Source organism: Chrysochloris asiatica, unplaced genomic scaffold (genome assembly GCF_000296735.1).
Source record: "Chrysochloris asiatica unplaced genomic scaffold, ChrAsi1.0 scaffold00058, whole genome shotgun sequence".
Lineage (NCBI taxonomy): Eukaryota > Metazoa > Chordata > Mammalia > Afrosoricida > Chrysochloridae > Chrysochloris > Chrysochloris asiatica.
In genome coordinates this window covers 18,564,276-18,581,974 of record NW_006408576.1, presented here as the reverse complement: position 1 = coordinate 18,581,974, position 17,699 = coordinate 18,564,276, and the positions used below count along the sequence as shown (strand labels likewise).

At 39.1% G+C, this 17,699-nt stretch overlaps 1 protein-coding gene and 1 pseudogene across 1 annotated transcript in view; one reads left to right on the top strand and one right to left on the bottom strand.

Annotated features, from left to right (window-relative positions):
- Positions 1-17,699, bottom strand: part of GRHL1 (grainyhead-like 1 (Drosophila)) — an 89,139-nt gene that overhangs the window by 6,177 nt on the left and 65,263 nt on the right. The window contains exons 10-14 of the mRNA XM_006863989.1: positions 8,866-8,917; positions 7,616-7,755; positions 6,502-6,539; positions 4,534-4,625; positions 4,101-4,186 (exon numbers count right to left, since the gene is read on the bottom strand). Coding sequence (XP_006864051.1) covers positions 4,101-4,186; positions 4,534-4,625; positions 6,502-6,539; positions 7,616-7,755; positions 8,866-8,917 — 408 coding nt within the window. The remainder of the gene's footprint in view (positions 1-4,100; positions 4,187-4,533; positions 4,626-6,501; positions 6,540-7,615; positions 7,756-8,865; positions 8,918-17,699) is intronic.
- On the top strand, positions 9,289-14,617 carry LOC102836458 (annotated as a pseudogene).

Below are 17,699 nucleotides of genomic sequence, written 5' to 3'. Positions count from 1 at the left end.
TGCATATGCCCTCTCTTCTTATCAGCTGGACGCTTCACTCTCCACTCCAGTCCACCATGGCCATGTCAGTGACTCTGGGCCCAAGAGTCCCCAGGTTTTGCCTCACTGCTGGCCAACCACAATCCCTTAATTTTTGGTGATCAGTCAGTGGGCTACACAGTGCCATGAATTACAGGGTAAAATTTGGACACTATCCTTTCAGAGGTTATCTTTAAAGAGAAAGGACAAATTACTCCAAGAATAAAATGCTGATTCAGTCTACTAGGAAGTCCCAAATGCTTTATTTGGAATTGCTGTCCACTCAGATTTCCAAACTGGGATCACTGCCTAGCCTCAATTGGAAGAGCAAAGCACAAGGTGGCAATAAGAAATGTTTGTTGTTATAAGTAGATATATGCACACCAATGTTCATAGCAGCACTATTTACAATAGCAAAAAGATGGAGACAGCCTAAGTGCCCATCAACTGAAGAATGGATAAACAAACTGTGGTACATATATACAATGGAATATTATGCTACCTTGAAGAACAACAAGGAAGCTGTAAGCCACAGCATAACATGGATAAACCTTGAGGACATTATGTTGAGTGAAATCAGTCAGTCCCAAAAGGAGAAATACTGCATAGGACCACTACTATAAAAGACTAAGAAAAAGAACCACTAATGCAGGGAGGTGGGGGAATTCTTTGCTGGTTACCAGGATGCAGGGGGTGGGGTGAGGGCAGGGAGGGGAAGGTGGAACACAGGGTAGGGAATAGTTTGGTGCTAGGGAGGGGGGCAATACACAAGAAGTATGAGGGGAATGGAAGAACAAGGCAGATGGACTAAGTGGGACAGAGGTAAATAACGATGTATACACAGCCGGGGAACAACAGGGCTCTGGGACACAGGGATTGTGACATGGTTGGAATGCACGAAAGAGAGGAAATAATGTTAAGATGCTTGGCTGTTTTTTGAAAAAAAGCAAATTGATAAGGCAACTAGTACTATCCTTAGGATCAATTGTTTAAACCAAGACATATTCCCGGCAGGGCTTTTTTCTGTGCTTTAGGGAGTAGAAATGGCAGCCTCTCCAGGCTACTGACTGGAAGTAGAGTGAATTGGGATGCAAAAATTAGAGAAAGACAAGTGGAAGAGTCTTCACCTGTGAGCACTAGCTGGATTTTCAGAGTTTCTTATTCGCCCCTCCCCACAACACTTTCCATAGATTTTCTTTTCACTCTTTTTTTTTAAGGAAAATCACAGCATAGCCCTATAGAAACTGACTATGTACATCATTTCATGTTGTTTTTCTCTTTTACACCTGATATCCCTAAAACAGCTTGATTATGGAATGGCTAGCTTAACTATAAAACATTTTCTTTATTACTGTTTGTCTTGATTAAATAAAAAACTAAAAAATCAGAGATAGTAGAATAAACATAACCTTTAGTGGCTATAACTGACCCTAAAATAAAGGTTATTTAACTTATTTAAAAACCCAAAAAAACAGTAAGGATGGCACAAGTGGGGTGCAGGACCCTATCCAGAGAAGTAGCAACACCAGAGATGAGGACATGGAGAGAGGGAGCAGCTGAGGACTGATGATTCCGGAGTCATGGAAAGAGAGGGACTGGGTACTGGTGGCCAGGAGGCAAGCTTACAGAATATGCTTTTTGGTTGCTTAAATTATTATATTTTCCTGAGTGTTTCTGTGTACACCCCACCCCAAAAGAAAAAAAAAAAGGGAATGGAAGCAAATACTGTTGAATGATGATGAAGCACGGAGAGGAGATTATAATCATTGCAATGAAACGATGGTGTAATGCCGATATTCTCCCATTTAAACTACCACTTTATTTGAAAAAAAAAAAAAAGTTTGTTGTTAAGTGCGTTAAGTGCCACTGAGTTGGTTCTGACTCACAGCGACCCTGCAGAGGATTTCCAGACAGGCTAGTGGTTAGCAGTCCAGAGCTTATCCTACAGTGCTACACCAGGGGCCTCAGAAAACCGGCTATCTTTTGCAGTCTAACAAAATCATAAATTTCATACCAAATCCAAACTCAGCATACCATTAAGAAAGCTCACTGCTTTTCTCAGTCACTAGATATGAGGGCCTGGTGTGTCACAGTAGGATAAGCACTGACTTGTAACTACAAGGTCAGCAGTTTAGACCCAACAGCCTCTCTTGGAAACCTATACAGGGTTACTATGTGTCTGAACCAACTGGATGGTAAACAACAACATGAGGGAACAGCAAAAAAACTTTTAGTTCCAGTTTTTCCATGAACTTTCTGAAGCCCTCTCACAATAATACTGCATATATTTACAAAAACCAGGCCCCAAGAGATTTAAGACACTGCAATTAAAAAGTTACATTTAGCAGTCTCAATCTTCTTCACCCTCACTCCCTATTATCAAGAGTTTGCATAATTCCTAAAATGATGAAGGATCATCAAAAGATAAAAAAGAGAAACTCAGAAAAAAATACAGGAAGCAAAAGACAAGATAAAAAAGAAACTCAGAAGTCACAGGAAGCAGAAGATGACTTTGGAAAGCAGAGTACAATGGGGCTTGTGAGTTGTGGTAAGTGTGGGTTGGGAAGACACTAAAAGAGATGCCTGTGAACTGTGGGAGTAGCTTCCCTCCAGAGACTAACAGCAGCTCCCTGACAACTCATAGTTCTCTCACCTTGTATTTCTTCATTGCACTTGATATACTGTTTATCTTTACTTATTGTCATTGCACAATGACATACTGTTTATTTTTACTTTTTGTCTTTCATATTCCTAACAAGAATGAAACTCCATTAGGTACTCTTGTAATTCTAGTGCCTAAATCAGTACTTGATGCAAAGTATGCCCCAAACAAATAATTGTTAAATGAATTCAAGTAACTGCAGTTGTAAAGACAAGATAAGGGAAACATATCTAATCCAGTTATACACAAGCTTTGAGTTAAAATTTTTTATGACCTACAGCGGTTGCAAGGAGCCAGAGCAGAGCAATGGCTAGGCATTCAGGTGTTAACCAAAAGGTTGGCAGTTTAAATATACCAGCAGCTCCACAGGAGAGACAAATTAGAGATCTGCCCCCATAAAGACTATTGTTGTTGTTAAGTGCCGTCAACTTGGTTCCAACTCATAGTGACCCATAAAGACTACAGTCTTAGAAACCCCATGGGGCAGTTCTACTGTCATATCCAATGGCTATGCGTCAGAATCAATTTGACAGTACATACACTTACAACACAGGGGCGATGAATCATTAGGTATAATGTCGATCAGTTTTATACCCAGGGGCCACGCCAAAATCGAAACAGCACAGGATGTTTCTCATGTTGTCATTTTTACTGATGTCCCCAAAGGGACCACTGGCATTGGTTGACTCTACAGCCCTTTGTTGAAGTCCTGTAGGAAGGATTTATGGTCATCACTGGTCTTACTTCTAGTTTTTTCAAACATGCCTTAAGTAAGTTCTTGACACAAGTTCAAAAACCTCCTAGGAATAGGTGTTTCAGAGAAAAACCTAGGAAGGAGCCACTACACTCTGTGATGTTTTTAAGATTTTACTTGATTAAAAAAACTTCTGTTTTAGTTTCTAACCCAAAACCAAATCCACTGCCATCAAATTGATTCTGCCTCATATACTGTGTTTCCAAGACTTAATCTTTACGGGAACAGATGGCTTCACCTTTCCCCCACAGAGCAGCTGGTGTGTGTGAACTACCAACTTTGCAGTTAGGAGCCCAATGGCTAAAAATGGTCAGCTAAATGACAATCTCATTCTAATGAGGTTTATACAATTTGAACTATTTCATAAGCCATCAAAAATCTACTCAACTCAGTAAAGCAGATATTATTAAGTGATTACTACCTACACCAACTAATGCAGTAAGCCCAGTTTTAGAAAGACATGCAAGCAAATGACAACAATATAAGGCAGGCTACAGTGTGTGGTTCAGCACAGGCATAAACAAAGCACCATAATTCAGGAAAGGCTTTAAAAATTTCAACACCGCAAAAGAATTTGGGTGGTCTGAATAAATATGTTCAATGAGAAAAAAAAAAAAAATTGTTCCATGAAATTTCAACGAAGTTTACAAAGTCTATATTACTTACTGCTTCCATTAAGCCTTTCAAAGATGGCGTCTTGAGCATCAGGGCATCAAAGACTTCTTCTGACTCCTTTCGAACATAGAGCAACACTAATCCCCAGTCCAAAGTAAGGAGGTAAAAAAGAGAGGGGGAGGAATGACACAGTTAATTTATAAAAGCAAAATAAGAAAACAGATAATAAGTAGTGGTTAAAATAAAAACACCTCCACATAAAGGACTACAAACATGAATCAATGTACAATTTGTCTAAAGGAATAGAGTTTTCAAATTCTTTTTTACTCTGCTAGGGTTAAAACTCAAGCTAGACATTGAGCTAATGGAAAAACACTCAAGGACGTGAAGCTGGACAAGGTCTATTTGAACAATTTATGCTTTTGAAAGATTCAAAACTCACTTCTAATTATAAATGCCTCCTAAGAAATCTAAAACAACACACCTCTTTTTGGTTCTTCTAATCGGGTCAGTTTAGCAGGAGGTGGAGTAGCAAAATCATCTTCTGCTCCATATGGCCCCCTTTTCATGTTAGATCTGCAATGGATTCAAAACATGTAGTGACTTCAAAGTCAATGCCAAGTACCCAATCAAGTGCTTAAATAAAAAGAGCTCTATGATATATAGTTGCATTTTAAATTTAAAATGACCTTCATTCTGTATCTGGTCCAGCTTCCTTATTGTGGGGGTGAAAAAATCTGACGTCCAAAGAAACATACTGAATTCACGAGGGGCTCATGGAGTTCTGGTGGGGCACTGTGGGCTAATGTGCTGGACTGCAAAGTCAGCTTGAACCCCAAGGTTGGCAGTTCAAGCTCACCAGCTGTTTCTCGGACACTTTATACAGGGTCGCTATGGGTTGGAGCTGACTGAACGGCACTTAACAATAACAACAACATAGACTATAACTCCAGTGCTCTTATGATAAATTAAGCTGGCTTCTCAAGATGGAGTTTCTTTTCTTTTCATAGAAATTTTACGGAGTAGGTACTGAGATAACATAACTTTGCACAGGTAGTTAGAAAAAAGAAGGAAAGTGGGTGTAGGAAAGGCCAGATTAGCTGAAGCAAAATGTTCCATAGAAGATAAACCTAGAAAGTTAGGCTGGACTCTACTGTGGAATTATCTTGATAGTTAGGCTCTAAGGAATTAATAGATTTTATGGTACAGGTAGTAAGGAATCTTTGATGACGGTTGTGTGAGAAGAGAATATTATCATCAAAGTGTGTGGTAGAGACAGGACCTACAAGAGGAATAACCAGTTAGGAAACTGTTGTGATAACACAGCACAAGGTGATATGGGTTTTAAATAGAGTTGTATCCAATGAAATTAAAAGGGGAGAATAGGCACAGTGGAAGCAACTTCTGTGGCTAGCTATCAAAGGCATAGATGAAGGACTGCTTAGTTAGAGTGAGCTTCAGTGGGGGACCAAGAAAATACTAAAATAACTAAAATAACTACAGGGTCCTGATCTTGGATCCTAAAAACCACTTTCCACTGAAAGGAACCATAGTTCCTTGGAGCAAAGGCTGAATCTAGGGCTAGAGAAGGGAAAATATCAGAGTCTGGAACATCTTATATCAGAAAGCAAAGTAAGTGCTTAGAGAATGAAAGTATGTCCAAAGGGGCCCAGCAGACCGTCTGAACAGCTTCTCCTACTGACCAATTCTGGGACAATTTGAGCAGTAAAGAAAATAGGGTATTGTGGATTCTTCTTATGTAAATAAATGAATAAATTGAATGTCTGATGAAGAATTAGATATTTACAAAATTTCACAGCACCTCCCCACAAAAATATATATCACAAAAAGAAAAAGAGTACTTTCACAGTGGAGAACCTGTCAGATATCAGACACCTTAATCAACTGTTCAGAGTGATCATCATTGAAACAGGACAAACTGAAATTGTGTGCCATGTGACAGGATGCACTGAGAATACCAGAGCACAGTACTTCTATGATATTCCTGGCAAAGATGTATAACCTGAATCTAATCATGAGAAACAACACAACAAAACTGAGATACAGGTGTTAGCTCAGAAAAGTCAAAGAGAGACAAAATTGTTCCAGATTGAAGAGACACAGTCATAAATATAATAATGTATTCTTCTGAAGTGGATCCTTTTTTTATTAATTAAGGACATTATTGGAATAACTGGCAAAACTTCAATGAGGTCTCAGGATTACATGGTGCTACTGTAGCAATGTTAATATCCTAATTTTGACAATTACAGAAGAGAATGACCTTGTTCATAGTACAACATATTTGGGAAGTATATGGGTCATAGGTTAGCAACTTACTCTCAAGTGGCTCAGGAAAAAAATGTTCCTTATACCATATTTGCAATTCTTCTGTAAGTTTGAGATTGCTTTAGAACAAAAATAATTTGTTAAAACAAAACATAAATCTTACCCATCACCCTCCAACTCTTCTGAGGCAATGGGGAGAACCTAAAACCAAAATACATATTGTTTTAAAAATATGCTGAAAATGTTTCAGATTATAAATAAATTATTCCTCAAATAGGAATAATTTTGAATTTGAACAACCCAATACAAAATCCCTTAGCCTTATTTTTCAGTAACCAGTTTTTATAGATAATGAGGTAAAGGAGTGAGGGGGAGGAATGGCTACTCTAACCTAGGGAGAAGCACACTATGGCCATAGGGCCTAATGGTTATAGTTTTATTGGCACACAACCATGTTCAATTATTTCAATTTTATTTGAGACTATTTCTGACCTACAATGCAGAGCTGGAAAGCCATGACAAGAGACTGAATGTACCTAAAAGCCTAAAATATTATTTTATTACTATGTGCCAACTTCGGCCCCCTACCCCCAAGGTTCTTATTAGAATTCAAACATACTGGAAATGGCTTCCCAAGAACTCTGAAAACCATTAGTCCTTAAATATCTGTCTTTAAAAATGCACAGTATACCATCTTTTTCTATATCTGTTTGAATTCAGCATAAAAAGCATACTCCACTCTAAGTTCCTATGTCTACCAAGCTTTTGCCACAAAGCAGGGTGTGACTATTTTTTAAACTTAGCATTATTTGCCAAGACATGGTTGTACTACATGTGCTGATGAGTCAGTAACTGAAACCATGAGAAGAGCCTTCAGATGTGCTCTGTGTCATGAAGGCTACCCACCCTAGTTGTTTCACTGGCTCTTCCTATCTATCCAAACTCTGTTTTGAATCATCTAGAACACCCACATGTCTGTGTAAAATTACACATACAAAATCATACTTTCAAACTTTATATATGTTACTATTGTCGAATCTTTTAAAAAGAGCTAAGATACAGAATTAAGTTGACAGGCTTGGTAATGCATTCCCAAATTCAAAAAGCTTAAGCTTAACACTTTGTATCGCAAGGTCATCATGTCATCCCAGCTCACCCTTAATGCTGAATCCAACCTTACTAAACACTGACTTCTAGTGAACATGAACAATGCCAAAGCCTTTCTTTTTGTCAGGTCTTACTTTCTTGCGGTCACCCCTGGGATACTGGTTACCTACATGAGTGCCCCGTTGAAGGTTGGCAAAATGCACATCAGGAATGAAGAGGACAGGCTGAGTATCAAGATCAATAAAAGGTTTGAAAACCGTAATATCCATTCGTTTGTGAGAGGGAAGAAGTGGCACTTTAACATCAGAAACTGGAAAAAAAAAAAAAAAGAAAGAAATGAGGAAACCAAAGTCAATAGATTACATACACAAACTGGATGCAGGCTATTTTTCTCAATGTCTAAGAAATTTAAAGTAAACACTATAGCACTCACAATATAAGGTTTAAGTCAGATTTTCTGAACTCAGAGAAAAATCTGTTTAGGTGAAGAAATATGCTGTATGAATTTATACCCAAATCAATTGAACAGCTTTTCCAAATCAATAGAAAAAAGGGATTTTTTAAACACATCTAGACAGACACACATGGAAGAACTGGAACAGAAGCAAACAATATTTACTTTCTGTCTGTAAGACTAAAACTTGTAATTGTATAAACATAATTTGGAAGTAAGTTCACCTTAGTTGTTCTCATTAAATCGTTTATGTTCTAACAGCAATGTGCATTCCAGAACATACTGGAAGCTCAACACTGAGGTCAAAAGTAAGCATGATTATCTAATTTTTAATTTAATAAATTACAGACTCTACCTTCCTCTATAATCTGGCCCTGAATATGTACTGACAAGGTTTCCTAGTTAGTTAGCTATACTCTGAATGACATCGGAGGCTTGCACTTTGATGCCAGGAGGACTAGCCTGACTAATGTGCTGCAGGCAAATGTCTGCTTAGCCAGACAGCCTGTTCAAAGAACCATGCTGGAAGCCCACGCACTATATGGGAAAAACTACAAGCAGAGAGCAGCTTTTTTTTTTTCCCCTTTCTTTCAGTTGAGACAAGCTTTGTGAATGTGAATACTGGCCATATTAAAAAATTAATAAGAAGAAAGAAATGAAGCTTTCCTAGTGAAATGTCCAAATGTATAAGGCGCTATAGATTTTGCAAATGCTAGAAAACTATATTCACTGGGAATTAAGACTTAGACAATCAGCTATTCAGGTAGAATATAAGTTGTTTTTGAGAACTGAGCTAGAAATTACAGCCAAAAAAAGCCTGAGCTCTGAAAAAACTTCCCCCAGAAAATTATTACGTTAGCAGTCATCTGTTTTCCACCAAAAATATCCAAGGCATCGTTCTAAATGGGAAAGGTCTGAAACGCTACTTACAGGCATTCAACTGGGAGCTGGGGTCAGTACACTTGCCTTTTCTTTTGCTTTGTTTTCGTTCTTCATCCCTGATTTTCCGTTCAGCTCCCTGTATGCCAAGAGAAGATGGGATTCGTTTGATCTGAGCTGTTAGACTATTTAACTCTTTTCCTGACCAATGAATGGGTGTGTGTGTGAGACTCTCCTTTCTGGAGCCAAAATTAATTACTTATTAGACTCATGACACTTAATGATAGTTACCTCATTTTAAAAGCCTATTCTTAAAATTAAGTGGACTGCTCAAGGTCAGTTTGAACCATGTAGGTAAGTTCAAACTCACCAGTCGCTCCTTGGAAACTCTGTACTGGATCGCTATGAATCGGAACCAACTCACCAGCACTTAACAACAACAACAACAAAACAAACCACAGAGAAACCTTTACATGCATTTTAGCAAATAAAGCAAAATTCCTCTGATTCATGGATGTGGCCATGTTAAACCAAAAGCTTAAAAAATATTATAATGTAACACTGCCTTCAATGAAATGAGTATATCTTCCCTTTGTCTAGTTGTTGTTAAGCGCCATCGAGTTGGTTCCAACTCATAGCAGAGACCCTGTATAGGGTTTCCGAAGAGTGGCTGATGAGCTTGAACTGCCAACCTTGTGGTTCAAACCAACCTTGCAGTCCAGCACATTAGCCCACAGTGCCACAACAGAACTCATCCCATAAGAAAAAAAAAAAATATAGGCTGACCTTCATCCTTTTGAGTAAATTTTCCTACATGAGCAGTGTTGTAATTACGATTATTCACAAGATTAGTGATTCAAACCCACCATGGGAGAAAGATGAGGCTTTCTGGTCTCATAAAGGTACAGCCTTGAAGACCCTAGGGAGCAGTTCTATCCTACCCTACAGGATTCACTATGAGTTAGAATCAACTTTGTGGCAGTGGGCTAGGTTTTTGGTTAAGTGAGAGATATGACCAACTTATAATTCACAAAAACAATGAGATAACTACGTTCATTTAAAAGAGAAAAAGTGTACACACAGCCCTATAAAAAGGACATATGTATACATACTATAAATAATGATATGTAGTTCAACTGAACCCACAATTTTTTTTTAAAGAATCCTATGAGCTCTGGTAGTGTAGTGGTTACGAATCGGGCTGCGAACCTGAAGGTCAGCGGTTCGAAACTACCAGCTGCTCCGCGGGAGAAAGATGAGGCTTTCTACTCCCGTAAAGATTTACACCCTCGGAAACCCTGTACAGGGTCACTATGGGTCGGAACTGACTCGACGGCACTTAACAACAACAACAACAATCAGTAATAACACGATCTGAAATAGCTCTAAAATTAAAAACCTGGGGATACAAAATTATATAATTTCACCTGCTATGTCCCTTAGGAGTCCTGGTGTGGCACTTTAGGATAAAACACTGGACCTCAAGGTCAGTTTGAACTGCAAAGTTGGTGGTTCAAATTCACCAGCTGCTCCTTGGAAACCGTATACAGGGTCACTATGTAACAATAACAACAACCCCAGCAGGAAGGAGAAAATAGGTAATGAATATTTGTAGGGGCTTAGAAAGAAAGCCTTACCCCATGACGGCTAAGGGTATTTCAGTGTTTATTGAATCAGACTCCACAAAACACCATTAGAAGTAGACTCTAATTTTTCTAACCATGTTTTACCTTGACTTTCTTTTACCCCCTCATATTGCTTATACCTAAGTGATAAAATCAAACAAAAACATGGTGATTGATGACGGTGGCTTGTATATTTGACATACTATTCAAGACCTTGATAACATGTTCCCATTACCTGTGATTTAAATAAACTGATGAGCAGGCAAGAAGTAGCACCAGGAGATGAAATCATGTGTTGTCCCAACCACATTCTCTGATAACTTTGAAGAAAAGATTTTGTTTTGCTTTATTTTTTAAATTCTTATTGTGAACTGGGTGAAGGTTTATGTACAGAGCACACCGTTGCTTTACATTAGACTATTCATGTAGTTTATTTCATCTCAGTGACTGTAATCGCCTCAATGCAACACTATTCATACCACTTCCTCCCTGTGTTTCCTCTTTCTTTCCTAACACTTCTGGACTCTGACATTTGGACAAATGCTACCCTTTTGATCTCAAATCGTTGATTATTCTAAAGTGTGTGTACTTCCCTAGTGTTACTGTTCCTCTTATAGACCTATCTATTATTTGTCTGAAAATTTAGTGGTGAGGGAGGGTGGGCGGTGAGCTCTTTTCCAGACCTGAAGGGTGATTAATTGCCATAGTCTCGGGGTTCCACCAGTCTATCCAACTCATAAGCCTGTTTTCTTTGTGCTTTGAGTTGTGTCCCACATTTTTCTCCCACTCTATCCAGGACCTTCTAATGTGATCCCTTTCAGAGCAGTTGGGACTAGCAGCAAGGTACCATCTAGTTCTTCTGGTCTCAAGGTAAAGAAAAGTCATTTTGCTTCCCAGAATACAATAGCAACACAGTTTTTAAGCACACACAGAGCAAACAGAACTGGTTGCTAAACTTTGTACCCCTACTAATGAATAAAAATACTGGACAGTTCATGAAAGCTTTTCTATATTTTGTTTTCTAAATGGGTTACCTACCCAGGAGTCTGGAGTCCTGATGTGGCACTAGAGAATAATGCACTGGACTTCAAGGTCGGTTTGAACCATAAGGTCAGAGGTTCAAAATCACCAACCACTCCTCAGAAACCCTATACAGGGTCACTGTAAGTCAGAACCTACTCAATGGCACTTCATCACCACTAGCACACACAGGAGTCTCCCTCGAAAAGTGCTGATACTGCCTGGTTGTTAAGTGCCACTGAGTTGGTTCCAACTCCTAGCAACACTGTATAGGATTTCCAAGAAGTGGCTAGATGGTTTGAACTACCAACCTTTCACTTAGCAGTCCAGTGCTTATTCTACAGCACCACACCAGGATACTGCCTTGTCATTTTTGCAGGTAAACAATGCTGTCAAGTTGGTTCTGACTCATAATGACCCTGTATAGGGTTTCCAAAGAGTGGCTGATGGGTTTGAACCATTGACTTTGAGGTTAGCAGTCCAGTGCCTATCCTACATCACCATACCAGGACTCCAGGATACTGCCTAAGGGCCTGAAACCTAAGGTTTGAAGTCAGTATTTGACTCCTACCTTTAGGCTTTAAAATCAAAAGCAACCTTGAGGTGCCTCCAGCTCGGCCCTAAGGGGAGGTGTCGCCGGTTGGTGGAGGGAGGTGGCGCAAGAGGTTCGGCAGCTGATGGCGTCTCAGGGTCACAGTCATCTCCTCTAACGCTTCCCCTCTGTCCTGGAGCCCCTTCACTGGATTTACAATGATATCCTTTCAATTATCCCATTGTAGACGTCCAACTTTGCACATGTCATCTTTCAAAATGTGGCCAAGAGTTATCTACCTAATGCACATCTGGAATGTCATTACACCTTAACTCCATATATCCATCCACATTCAAAAGATTGGGTTAGTATATTCAAGGTTGGGTGGAGTACTGAGCGTGATTATTACACATTTTTGTGGTCCCCTATGCCTGAACATTATATTATGTTGAAGGATCAACAGTCAATTGTGTTCTAGCATTTCAAGGATATTACCTTCCAAATGATGATGGAGAAATTTATCAATTCTGTTATGTTACCCATAAGAGTGAAATCTGTGGAGCAAGTACACCTTTCCAATTTTAAGCTGCTTCTCCAGTTGAAGAATTGCTTATTATGGAGGATGAAGGAAATTCTGACATGTTGGTGGTGACCACAAAAGCTGGCCTTCTTGAGTTGAAAATTGAGAAAATCATGAAAGAACTGTTAAAGTTAATTGCAGTTTTGGAAAAAGAAACTACACAACTTCAAGAACAAGTTGAAAGAATGGAAAGTGAACTTAACCATGAGAAAGAAAAATGTGACCAGTTACAAGTAGAGCAAGAGGGTTTTATTGAAGTATCACAAAATTTGAAAATGGAAAATGAAGAATTTAAGAAGAAATGCGATGATGTTACATCAAAAGCTCTCCAGCTTGAAGAAGATATTGTGTCAGCGACACACAAAGCAATTGAAAAAGAAACTGAACTAGACAGTTTAAAAGACAAACTCAGGAAGGCAAAACATGAAAGAGAACAACTGGAAAGTCAGTTGAAGACAGAAAAGGATGAAAAAGAAATATACAAGATACATTGGAAGAACACAGAAATAGAAAATACCAAGCTTGTGTCAGAGGTCCAGACTTTAAAGAATTTAGATGGGAACAAAGAAAACATGATCACTCATTTCAAAGAAGAGATTGGCAGACTACAGTTCTGTTTGGCTGAAAGGAAAATCTTCAAAGGACAGTTTTGCTTACTTCAAGTAAGGAAGACCTATTTTATTTAAGGGAGCAACTTTGTAAAGCGGAGGAACAGGTTCAGGCTACTGGGCAAGAAGTTACCTTTCTGGCTAAAGAGCTTAGTGATGCTGTAGGTGTCCATGATAAGATGATGGCAGATCTACATACCACACGTTTGGAAAATGAGAAAGTTAAAAAGCAGTTAGCAGATGCAGTGACAGAACTTAAACTGAATGCTGTAAAAAAAGATCAGGAAAAGACTGATACACTGGAACATGAGCTGAGAAGAGAGGTGGAAGATCTGAAACTCCGCCTTCAGATGGCGGCAGGTCATTATAAAGAAAAATTCAAGGAATGCCAGAGGCTCCAAAGATAAATAAACAAACTTTCAGACCAATCGACCAGTAATAATGATGTCTTCACAAAGAAAACTGGGAGTCAGCAGAGAGTGAATGATGCCTCAATAAACACAGACCCAATCACTCTGATTTCTCCTGTCGTTGCAAGGCCAACGCCTTCTGCAGCTGAGACTGATTTTGATATTGTAACAAAGGAACAAGTCTGTGAGATGACCAAAGAAATTGAAGACAAAACAGAAAAGTACAAAATATGTCAACAACTCTTACAGGATGAGAAAACAAAATGCAATATATATGCTGATGAACTTGCAAAAATGGAGTTGAAGTGGAAAGAACAAATGAAAACTGCTGAAAATGTAAAATGAGAACTAGCTGAAGTAGAGAACAATTATAAACTTCAGTTGGCACAGAAAGACAAAGAAATAAAAGGTCTAACTTCACATTTGGAAAACCTTTCCAGGAAGAAGGAAATTAAAAGGAGTCTAGAAAGTCAAGCTGAAAGGAAAATGGAAGGTCAGAATCTCCAGAGTCCACAACAGGTCTCACAGTATCTCAACATGTGCTCAGAGCAAACTGTTCATGTGGCTGCAGTGCCAAATAAGCCACCAGTTATGCAGTATGGCAATCCGTATGCAGTACAGGAAACAAGAGATGGAGCAGATGGTGCCTTTTATCCAGATGAAATTCAAAGGCCACCTGTTAGAGCACACTCTTGGGGACTGGAGGACAGTGTTATCTGCAGCCAGCCTGCTCAAAACGTTAGTCGGCCTGATGGTTTAGAAGACCCTGAGGATAGCAAAGCAGATGAGCCTATACCTACTGGTTCGGATCCTCCAAGTCAGCATTTACGTGGGCATGGAACAGGTTTTTGCTTTGATTCCAGTTTTGATGTCCACAGAAGTGCCCCCTCTGTAAATTAATGTTCCATCCCAGCTACGATCAGAACAAGTTTGAAGAGCACATGGAAAGCCACTGGAAGGTGTGCCCCATGTGCAGTGAGCAGTTCCCTCCCAACTATAACCAGCAGGACTTTGAAAGGCATGTTCACATCCATTTTGATCAGAATGTTTTGAATTTTGACTAGCTAATTTTATGATGAGTTAATACAGTTCAGCAGCTTTAAAAAGACTCCCCTGCAGCGAGCCCACCTGGGGACCTAGGTTTTGGTCTCACAGCCTCTCCACAGTCTTCTGACCAGGAGCTACTTTGCAGTTTGGCGTTACTAAGGTATCAGGATCCGTTTTCTGACTTACCACTAAATATAATTTTATTCTCTATTAATCTTAGCTGCTTTAAGCAAAGTTCCTATGTGCTTGTATCTATTTATTCACCAGTTTTTGAAGTTGTATGAATAAAGGGTACAGGGATTCTTTTAATGTTAACCTGCTAAAATTTATGTATGTCAGATTATTTAGCAGAATATTTCCAAGTTTCTGTGGACCTTACTGTTGATTAAAAAAAAAAAAAAAGCAACCTTGAGTATCTGACACAATTTTCACATGCCCATCAATATGTCAGTTCCGGAAGAACAGAGAGGGACATTATGCACTCATGAAAGGTAATATTAAACAGGTTGTCACAAAACAGGAGTCTGGGTGTGGTGCTGCACAATAATGCAATGAACGGCAAGGTCGGTTTGAACCACTATTCAGAAACCCTGTAAAGGGTCGCTATGAGTCTGAGTCACACCTGACTCTCCCTGGCACTTAACAACAACCAGTCAAAATTCAGCTCAGGCAGCTCCAGCTCTTGCCAAAGACATGTAGAAGAAAGCCAGTTACCCTTTACCTCCTTTCCTTTTTCCTACTGTTGGACTGGTAAAAACCTTTCTGACTAGTTTCTTCAACACTGTATCTTTGATCTATTGAAAAACAATGACTCAATGTTTTTAGCATGTCTAGGGAAGAAAGATAACCTCTAGTGAATTCTAAATTGAAGAGGAATGGCATCTCATTCATCATTAAAAAAGAACATACCAAGATCTGTCTTAAAGTACAAAGCTGTCTGTGATAGGGTAATATTCATACCCTTACAAGGAAGACCCATTAATGTCACTATTATCAAATTTCCATACCAACCACTAATGCCAGCGATGATGAAACTGAAGAATTCTATCAACTTCTTCAGTCTGAAACTGATCAAACATGCAATCAAGATGTATTGATAATGACTTGCAATTTGAATGCAAAGGTTGGAAACAAAGAGGAAATATCAGTAGTTGGAAACTATGGCCTTGGTGACAGAAACAATGCTGTAGATCACATGGCAGAATTTGGCAAGACCAATGACATCTTCATTGCAAATACCTTTTTGAAACAGCATAAGACTATACACATGGACCTCACCAGATGAAATACACAGAAATCAAACTAACTACATCTGTGGGAAAAGATGGTGAAAAGCTCCACATCATCAGCCAAAAAACAAGGCCATAGTTAGAACAGCTTCTCACTCATATGCAAGTTCAGGCTGAAGCTGAAGACAATTACAAGTCCATTAAAACCAAAACATATTCTTGAACATATTCCATCTGAATTTAGAGATCATCTCAAGAACAGGTTGAATGCATTAGACACTACAGACCGAAAACCAGAGAGTTGTGGGGATGACATCAAGAACATCATACAGGAAGAAAGCAAAAGGTCATTAAGAAGACAAGAAAAAGAAGAGAGCTTGATGGTGGCTAGGGTGAAGGTGCAGTGAGGTTCGCTGTCAGCAATACCACAGAATACCAGGCAAAGCAGATTCAGGGTAGAGCTCCACAACTTAGAACTACATAGATAGGAATATTTAAAAGGTTTGAAGGCTTATGGCTAGTGGAACTTGTAGCAAAAGTAAGAAATCATGTACTTTTGAATCTGCCAGGCTCGGTGGCCCAGAGCTAACAACTTGGATAAGACCAAATGGCAAGACCAAGCGCAGGGGGTAGTAAGCAGACACACAATGGAAAAAAGCCACGGGAACCTCGGAGCAAAGGTGGACAATACACTGTCGGTTTTGCTTTGTTCTGATTTTCTTTTTTTTTTTTGTAACGTTTACTATCCCCCCCACCACCCCCCCCCCACACACACACTGTTTGCGCACCTCCATTCTGATGACTTGATGTGGCTCTAAGAGTGGACATTCCCCACTCTGACCACTGGTAGGTTCTTCTGTAACGCATGTGCACAGATAATCTCAGCCCAAGAGTCGGCATTGAACTGTTTTTTTTTTTTTTTTTCGTTTTGTTTTGTTTTTTCAATATGCAAAAACCAGAACAAGGGGTGTGGAGAGAAAAAGAGAGTTTAAAAACAAAACAGGCTGAAAATTAAATGAAATCCTGAGATGCAGCATAACAACCAACAGTGGCATCTTGAAATCTCTCAGGTAGATTTGAAGGCAAGAAGCTGAAAGAAGACATTAAAGTCATACTCATATAAGGCTATAGATTTTTTGTTTTCTTCTTCTCTCCCTCCTCTCCCTTTTCTGTGATTACAGACTACAGTATCCAATCTAGTTTGTTGTTGTTGTTGTTTTCTTAGTGGTTTTTTGTTTTTTTATGTGTTTTTTTTTTTGCTGTTGCGGTTTTATGCTCCCCTTTTACCTTTGGGGGACTCTTTCTTTTCCTATATTACCCAAGAAGAGACAGCAACTGCTGCCATATAGTCAAGCTACAATCACACTCTATAAAACACAAAACTACAAGCAAGAACCAACAGCATCTGCCATATACCAGGGAGGGAGATACCACCTGTGAAAGTTACTCTGAGTTAAGCAATTAGAAGAGAAAAGGGAAGCCCACATCCTAATCACGTCTACCTGGAGGCAATCAGAAAGCATGAAAAATACCAAAACACACACACTCAATAATAAAGTATTAAGGCCACAGATAAATACTAAACATGTCGAAGAAGCAAAAGCAGATGACCATATCAGCACATGTCCAAAAACAAGATAAAATGTCTGAGACAAATGACCTAGAGGTAGACCTGGATTCCATTCTGGAAGGAGGGCAGGCCATGGAAATGCTTGAAAAGGAATTCAGAAAAATGATCATAAAATGTTTCAAAACACTTTACAATGGACTTGAGAAAAATAAGGAAGAAGACAGGAAGTGCTACAGGAATAATCAAATAAGATAGAAACATCATTGGAAACAATTCAAAACCTATAGAAAGAGGTCCAAA